This window comes from Gavialis gangeticus, unplaced genomic scaffold (genome assembly GCF_001723915.1).
Source record: "Gavialis gangeticus isolate Ggan-Ray unplaced genomic scaffold, GavGan_comp1, whole genome shotgun sequence".
In the NCBI taxonomy this organism is placed as follows: Eukaryota; Metazoa; Chordata; order Crocodylia; family Gavialidae; genus Gavialis; species Gavialis gangeticus.
The window spans coordinates 98,586,269-98,595,385 of NW_017729031.1; the positions used below are offsets into that span (position 1 = coordinate 98,586,269).

General features: G+C 44.7%; 1 protein-coding gene across 1 annotated transcript in view; it reads left to right on the top strand.

Moving 5' to 3' along the window:
• Window positions 1-1,183: 1,183 nt before the first annotated feature.
• Window positions 1,184-9,117, top strand: part of LANCL1 (LanC like 1) — a 34,943-nt gene continuing 27,009 nt past the window's right edge. The window contains exons 1-3 of the mRNA XM_019523419.1: window positions 1,184-1,259; window positions 1,541-1,637; window positions 6,468-6,585. Coding sequence (XP_019378964.1) covers window positions 1,557-1,637; window positions 6,468-6,585 — 199 coding nt within the window. The 5' untranslated portion in view covers window positions 1,184-1,259; window positions 1,541-1,556. The remainder of the gene's footprint in view (window positions 1,260-1,540; window positions 1,638-6,467; window positions 6,586-9,117) is intronic.

Below are 9,117 nucleotides of genomic sequence, written 5' to 3' on the forward strand. Positions count from 1 at the left end.
CAAGATGGTACTTCCCCAATGACAAGCTCCTCCTCCTCTTTCATCTGCTATTCCTTTTGCACAAAGGCTAGCATCAAGCACCCCAAATCACTACTTCAAAGTGTCAAGAAGCTCCTGCAGACTCTGTACTAAGCTGCCTCCTTCTTACTTTTCCATTTGCCAAACCCCCATCTGACAACACCTGACAAGGTGCACTCATGCTTTGTGCAAAATCTGTTTCCCTTAGCACAAGATGCATCATTAGACAGTCAGAGTAGCCAGGTGTGCCAGAGCAGAAAGCAGCAAATAGATGAGGCCCGAACATCCACCAAATAAGTTATTGTCAGATTCAGTGGAGCTGCCTATATTTTCTCCTGTTCCTGGTTTTGCCACCAGCCTGTTGTATGACCTTGGGAAAACCATCTCACTTCCCAGTGCCTCAGTTTCCCTTGCCCACCTTTGTTCTTTGGGACTGTATGCGCTTCAGGGCAGGTTTTATGTCTGTATGTACAGTGCCTAGCACAATACCCCCACAGCACAGAGTGATAAGGGTCTCAGGGGTAGTGTAATTCATGTTGATGATGATAATCAGGGACTGAAATACCAGGCGGATTCAGTGGGGGGGACTGAGCCCTCCATAAGAAATGAGAGTCCCTCATAAGAGACAAGAGCCCTCAGCCCACCCCATGCCTTTCTAAGCCGCTCAGGCAGCAGCAGCAGTAACGGTGGCAGCAGCTCCTTTTGGCTGCCACTGCCACAGACCCCGCCCCCCCAAGAGCTGGAGTGTAATTTGCACCTTAATGATAATAATATTATAATTATAATAATAATTAGAAAGAAACTTTAAAACCCTTTAAAATGAACAGTCCAGTATTCTCATAAATAACATTAAAGAGTCTTCTGCCCATAACCTGAAGGTTAAGCTGGCCATTTCCTAAATGATCAATATATTGTTTTGTGCTCTCAGTAATTTGAGATGAATAATTCTTGCCCTATCTTTAAAAATAAAATCCACTCTGCAAAACAAAATGTCCTAGGAGAAGTACACGAGAGCCAGTGCCTTGGGCTTCTTGGATGAGCTCAAGACTTGGATCACTGCGCCAAGGTTAGGGTGGGCATGAAAATGCCCTGCAAAGCAGCATTCGCAGACGGTCTCTTTAAGAAACTGGAGGGGTGTGTGGCTGGGGCTTGAGGCCCTGCACGGCTCTCATTGGTCTGCAGCAGCAGGAAGTAGGAGGTGGAAAACTCAGCTCTCTGCTTGTTGTTATCTCAGCTGCAGGGTGAGGGGGGAAATGTTTGATTTGCACGATTCCCTGGGATGTTGGAGGGGGCTGGGGGGTTGCATTTTAGCAGGGGGGGCTGGGAGCTCCTTGTGCCGGATGCAAGTGCTTTGCTAGAGCCCTGGGGTCTTGTCCTGCCTGGCAGATGTGGGTGCAATATGCTGCTGCACCATCTGGCCTGCGTGCTCTGCAGTTCCTGGGATCTGAGGGGGTGTTGCTGTAACAGCAGCAGCTGCCAAGTAGCTGGCTCACAAGGCTTTCTTCTTTGCACTTTCTTGCAGCATTGCTGTTGCCATAATGGCCCAAAGGGCCTTACCGAATCCCTTTGCAGACTACGACAAGTCTCTGGCTACGGGATACTTTGACTCTTCAGGGCGGGTGAGTTGGGGGCCATAAGAGATTTAATTTGAGATTGCTGTAGTGTTTCTTTCTAAAGAAGCAGCTAGAGTCTGTTGGAGCTTAATTTTTCTTTCCTTCTGTTGACATGGGGTGGCACTGATTCCCAGCGAGCTGCCTTTCCACACAACTTTGCACACTGCTGACATAATTCAAAGTGTCCATGCCCATGCTGTCCATTGTATGATAGCTGTCCAAGGTCATAGCTCCACTTCCTTGGGACTCTCCTGGGTTTGAGAAGGCAAAGCGGGGTTGCTGCCTTGTCTGTACACTTCTGTCTTGTCTGTTTTTCTACAGGACAGTTTTGGGGTTTGTTTGTTTTTTACCTTTTATGATCCCTTATAGCAACTAAAAATGGCAATGGCTTCTGGTTTAGATTCACAAAGGCATAAGACAGGGTAAACGCTGATGTTTTACAGGGACAGAAGGTAAAGGGGACATCCCAACATTAATCAGAGGTTTGAATGAAGAAGAAAAATCCAGTCCATGTAGCATGTACCGTGCCAGCAGAGGTACGTGGTAAATAGCACATGTTGCAGACAGACTCTTGGGGGATTTTTCTTTAAAAGGATGTATAAACAGTTTGAAGAAGTTAATGTATATGAAGAGAGAACCAATTTGCAAAGCAGCTATAGATGACATTGCAAACAGGATTATGACTTCATTTGAGTCTGAGACTGAATAAATAAGAAGCAAAGCTTTTGTTTTTCCACTGCCGCTTGCTGAAGGAGTATTAACAGGAGAGGCAGCTGCTCCAGATATGTACAAATTGGAATAATGCTGACCTTCTCTCCAAAACTAACTTTATGTATGTTCAGGAGGTCTTGATTTTAAAAAACCCAAAAAACCACATAGCTTCTGTGCCTACATCTTTCAGAAGATGCTTGTATATAGGTTGGAGCTAAGGTGCATTTTATTATAATCTCTGGAAAGGGGAAATGAAAGGATCCACAGTCCTTTGGCGAGAGGGGTAGTCTGAGAAGATGCTTGGGAGCTCCAGACTCAATCAGCAACTCTGTGGCCTTGGGCACATCACTTAACCTCTCAGCTTTGGTGTGTCTATCATTAAAATAAAGCTGCATTATGCAGGGTTGCTGCAAAACATAAGGAGCTTTGTAAAGCTCTTTGAGCTCTTTGAAAGCCAGGCATCCTGGGAAAGTGCTAAGTATTTTGCTGATATGATGCATCCAAAGACCAGAATAGTACTATTCATTTTGGCACCTTCATGCCCACCTGTTCAGACTAGCATTTCTGAGGAGTGCATCTCAGAGCCAGGGAAACATGCCCTAGCATGTAGTAGGTACAAATTGGAGACGATCTGAGCCCTGGTAGTTTCTGCTTTGCTTTGAAAAATAAGAAGAGATTTGCAGATTCTCAGCTTAAGAAGGCAAGACCTGGACCACCATAGGAATTGTCCCAGAAGGTGTAACACATCCACTGTCTTGTCAGATGTAGGGAGCACCTTGAAAGCTCTGACCTTTTTTTTTGAGGACAGTCATTGGATGGTGGTGTTTTACCTCATTTTGATTCAGTTATCACCTGAGGTTGTTATCTTGCACTCTTTCATTGAGATCTGCTTTTAGAGTCTCATCCCACTGAGTCAGTTCTGAGTCACTGCATTCTTTTCTCTGCTTTTTCTTTTAGAAGCAAATAAAAGAGTCTTTGGCCATACATTAAACAGAGCAGATCTTAGGTGTCTTAACCACATTCCCTGGAGCAAAAACAATAATCACAATTTATTGCACAAAATACTTTTCATGACAGGCTCTGGAAAATGGAATCAAACAAGCAGAACTTGTTCAGAATCTTTAAGCTCAGGGAACAGGACCCAAGAGATGTGCCCTCTTTAATGTATTAACCTAAACAACAACTAAATGTATTGCAGCCTCTAAGTTACTGCCATGGCAGATTACACAAAATATACATATGTAAAAGAGCTCATGGTGTGTGTGTGTATGTATATATATTAAATAATATATGCTAGTGGGATCTACTAAACTGCAGATTTCTTTTTCCAGCCTCTTCAGTTTAGTAGTGCGTGACTGCTTATGGCATGCCATTGAATAATACACTCTTCTAGGTCACACAGTCAACTCTAACTACATGCATCCCCCCCAAAAAACCCCAAAAGGCATTTGCTTTCTGAAACCTTGCTGCCCTCATTGTACTCTCCCAATGCTAGATGTACACCTTGCTGGGGTTGTCTGACCCCAGTACTCTTTGCTGCCATGGCAGGGGGTCGGACTAGATGATCTACTCAGGTCCCTTCCGACCCTAGAAACTATGAAACTATAATGAGGCATATGGAAGGGGTCTGTACATGTACCCACAACCAGACCTCACATGAGTCATTCTGTTGCATGTGAACTCCTAACTACATTTTCCACCTTGAATGTGGAAACAAAACCCTATGCTAGGGACTGGCAACCTTCGTATGCCGCAAGCTGGAACAACCTAGCTCCAGTGCTATGCAGGCCAGATGGCATCGGCAACACGTCATTAATAAAGGCGGTTTGCCCACACCCATGCTGGAGCCAGAAAGCTGGGAGCTGTGGTGGCACCACCGCCCCTTTTGCCAGCTCCCCAGTTCGGACATGAATGCAGCTTCCAGCTAGAGAGAAGCTGCACAGGAGCTGGAGAGCTGGGATATGTGCCCATGCCATCTCTGCTTCTCCCCATCCCCCACTTCCAGGCTGCAGTCCAGGCATAGTTTTCATCTGGTGCAGAGTTGGACCAAGGCTGAGCAGCTGGTGTGTCAACACTGCTGCCACTTCTCCCTGTGCCCCCTCTTAACCTCTTCTGGTGGCAGAGTGGACACAGCTAGAAGCTGGCTAGCCCCAGCTCAGGTTCCCGCTGGCTGGAAGCTGCACCTGTACTGCCACCAAGATGGGAGAGTGAGAAGCAACAGCAGCATAGGTGCAGCTGGAAACTGCCCAGCCCCAGCTCAGTTTCTCACCGGCTGGGAGAAGCGGTGACAGTGTGGGCACAGCTTCAGGCAGCCCCTGGCTGTGCAGGACCAGCACGGGTACAGGCAAAAGGAAAGCCTGGCTCCATTGGCTAGATCCAGTGTCTCTGGCCTGCATGTTGTATGTTGCTGCCCCCTTCCTTATGCCTTTGCTTAAGATCCTTTACTCATTAATGGATTCTGTTCAAATTAAACAGAGGGCATGCATCTGTACAGTATGGTAGATATTTTAGTGTTATGATATGAAGCCATTTCCTTGCCCTGAGAAATCTTATATTACAGGCACATTCAGTCAACTATAGTAGTTCAAGAGACAGTGAACCTGCTGTTGCTCTGAATGGACTGTAGTCATAGTTGTGAGTATGTAACCAGAATCTACAAATTAATTTATTTTTTTCCAGCCTGCTGCTTGGTTTCATTAACTTTTTTATCCCTAGGACAAAGCAATTAAAATTTGCCTGTAGGGGAATAAATAAAATGTTACAGTTCATGTAAGAAAATGCAGCTGCTTGGAAAATCATGTCCCTTGATGAATATTAGGTTTTAAAAAAATCATTACCTAGGGGGTTTTTTTAACATTACTTAGCATGTTTTTTAACGATATTAAAATACAAGGAGGCTGGGTATGAAAGGTTGAAAAGGGGAGGATCCCTGCTACATAAGATGGTGGCAAGAAGCATTTCATTAATGGGTACTGGGTTTTGGGTGTTGCAGAGGCTTCTTGGATCACAAGGATTTGACCAGAATTACCTAATAAGCTTGGCCTCCTCTCTTTGACCAGAACTTTTATTCAATTCAGCGAGAACCAGGTCCCTAACTCCCATACATAGTAACGCTTTGCTCTTATATAGCATTTTTCAGTCATGAATCCCCAAGTGCTTTACAACAGTCAGCAATTGCATTAGCCTCATTATACAGATGGGAGAAACTAAGGCACAAGAGGCAGCATTTGCTCAAGACCATTGCCAGAGATGGGGGTTTGGGGACTGTCCTAGCCCAGTACTTAGGCCTTTTGAAAACTCTGGCTCAGAGAACAGTTTATATCCTCCTTTGCATCACAGATTTAGTAGCATAAACACACTTTATACGAAAAATCTGGCAAAATGATTCAAATGAATCAATAAGCAGAAAGAGGGAGAAACAAGAATGTGTTCAGCAGCATTATACAAGTGTGCCCAAAGCCTCTTCATAACCATGTTGCTTTTTTCTTAAATTTGGTAGGGCCTGAATCCTTAGGATCGTATCTTACACTAGTGGATATTGGAAGTAACTCCACTGATGCCAGTGGAACTGCACTGTCTGAATGAGAGGAGGATCGAGCCTATCACACTTCACTGCCACTTACAATGCCAGCCATTAAGATCTTCATGCACTTGGCTTTCGATCACGGGTATAGCACCTCACAAACAGAGACAGTAAATTAAAACGCCTCACTCTCCCTTGCAGCTTCATCCCTTTAAGAGACAGTAAATCTGACTAGTCAACCAGAACTGTGGAGTCATGCAAGCAGGCTGGAGCTCAGTGGTGGTCCTTTCTGGAGTGTTGGCCTCTGAACTTAGCCACTGGGCAAGATGGTTACAGGCACTAAACCCAGGTGGCACACTAGGGCTGTGGCAGGAAGGCCTTCCTGAAATAAGAGGTTTATATTCCAGTTAGCCCTTCCAAGATACAGCTGCAGCTAGCTGAGCATGGAAAACAGCATTTCTGGCTGTGCTTGATCTCGGAGAAGCCCAGGCCTCCCAGTGTAAACCCTGTATTCCTCCAGGCACATTCAATCATTGAATGAGTCCTCACCCAATCTGTTTGCTGATATTTACTTATTTATGTTATTTCTTTGCTATCCACAGCTGACTCCTGAGTTCACTCAGCGTCTGAACAACAAGATCAGGGAGCTGCTCCAGCAGATGGAGAGAGGCCTGAAATCTGCCGACCCCAGGGACTGCACTACGTATACTGGCTGGGCAGGTAGGGCAGTGCAGCAACAAAGACATCTGAACTAGCCATCTGTTCAAAACAGAGCAAGGCTGTTTGTAAGCTGCCTTCTAAGTTAGGCTGAATCAGATGCTGAATTCTCTCTAAAAAAAAGGAAGCTTTTAATGACAAAGAAGTGTTGTTTGTAACTGATACAAGCCATGACACCTTGCAGCAGAAGACATCATCTGATTCCATGGGCAACTGGTGCCTCCTGGCTCTGGGGGGTCACCAGCTGCTGATTGCCAATGGGGGGGTTCCCCCAGCAACCAGAAGTGGCAGCAATCCACAAGTGCCGCCAGCGCTTGTGGCCAGTCACTGACTGGGGAAGGGGGAGCGGGGGGCAGCAAACCAGAAGTGCCACTGGCGCTTCTCGGGGGAGCACCAGCCAGTACTCCCCAGCCAGCAAGGGCCAATTTTAGGGGGGGCACATGCCCCCCCAGAGCCTCCCCTAAACATTGCCTATGTCTAATTCCTCTCACCATTCCTCCTAGTTTCTGGCAGCTGAATTCAGGTTGCAGACACAAGGCATGTGTGGCATTGCTGGGTATGCTCTTGATCCATTTTGCTGAATTACTGGATCACTGTAGGTGATTCCTCCAGTTTAAACTGTACCACATATGGGCCAGCATACAAAAGCTTCCATTTCTACAGTCCACAGCTGTGTCCCCTATACATACGCTATATTCTGTCTATAGCAGGAAAAGTTAGGTAGGTAAAGCAGGCAAGAATTAGCTTACATTGGTGAAATTGCAATTGCCTTTGGGAGGAAGCCAAGAGTAGCCATAATAAGCTTTGTATAAGCTTTGACTACAGCAGTGAAGTGATGAGTAAAGCAATGGGTAACATTTCCACCCAATTTTATTTGGAAAGGAATTGCTTCAAAGGGTTTCTTCCATCCCTGTTACCATCCCCTGTCCCCACAACCCATGGCCTTTCCTTTTAGCTACAGAACCTTCTTGCCTGGCCTAACAGGATTAGAATTTAGAATAAGCCTGGTTTCTTGCAGGTCACAACCAGAGAAACAGATTATGCAGATATTATTCTGTATACATTTCCCCCTTCTAATCCTAGCTGTATTAATTTATTCAATGTAGTTTCCAGAGAGAAAATTAACTGAGCCAAGGCAGCAGCTTTTCCTTTTAACTGCTTATGTAGAAAAGGTTTGTTGAGTATCTTCTCATGTAAATCATCACCCAGCAGTCTGAAATCAATCGGCACTCTAGTGGCTGCTAAGAGATATTTGAAATGAATAGCCATGGTGCTCTCGGTGAAAATTCTCTCTTTAAAATGTTGTACACTTGAGCATACTACATTATGCCTAGTAATACATGGCATATGCTGGCATTTGATTTGAGATGTGCTCTCTGTCCATAGCACTTTCCATAGATTCTTTCAGGAATCTGATCACTGACCTCCAGGGAAGTCCCATGCCAAGACACTGTAAGAGGAGTAGGTTCTTCAATATTTTTACTGTTTCTAAGAGAATTTTAAAATTCACTGTTACTCAATGTCAAGTCCATCCAAATTAATGAACAGGAGGACCCTTGGAATACATTCTTAAGTTGTATCCCAATATTTTCCACCATCCCCAGAGTTCAGGGCACTGCACAAAAACACAATATTGGTTTATAGATGAAGATCAACTAAGTATGATTTTATATATAAAGCACAAGCTTTTGTGCACCCAAAGTCACTGTATTGTGAACTTGGGTTCAAAAAACGTTGTGCTTTATATATGTATCTTAGTTATCCTATAAAGATGCGTATCTACCCTGCTTTTTGATTGACTTCAGACTAAGATGACTCACCACCTCTCTGTAGATGTGGATGGCATAGTTTCAGTTAGAAGTTTCTTAACCAGGTTAGCTAAGATGGTGCAATGCACTGTGTAGGCAGTTAAATTTAAAGCCTGACTTATATCTACTTAGTTTGCATTGGTATATTGCTACTAGCCTAAGGTAAACTGCTGAGAGCCAACCAATAAATTGATTCAGATCCCTGCGTGGACCCTGAATTGTACTACTTTCAAAACAGATTTTAATTAACCCATTGCACTGCCCACTGGACTAGGCTGTCTCTCCCTGCCTATGGGCTTAAGCTGTAAATTGAAATGGAACAGGGAAAACTGGCCTTAAGAGATTTGCAGCTTGTGTCCTATATAGAAATGGTCAGCTCCTCTGTGTGCGCCAAGAAAAGCTCATAAAAGGGACATCAGGTCCTTGCAGAACAGGGAGATGATAGTGCAGAAATTCATGAGCCTTGCAAATGCATGTGTTTCAAGATGTTAGGCAATGTTTTAGAAAACGAGGTTAAGTTACTGCAGCCCCAGGACAGTAGTAATTTACATACTGCCCTTTCCAAGCCATTATTATGGTTTTCAAGGAGTTATTTACTCTCCAGCTCAGAAAATATACATGCTGGTTTGTCCTGCCAATTTATCATACGCTGCTTAGATGCCTGAGGGACTCTGAGCTCTTCTGAAACAAACAACACGTAGAGAGCCATGTGTCCCCTTGATGAAGT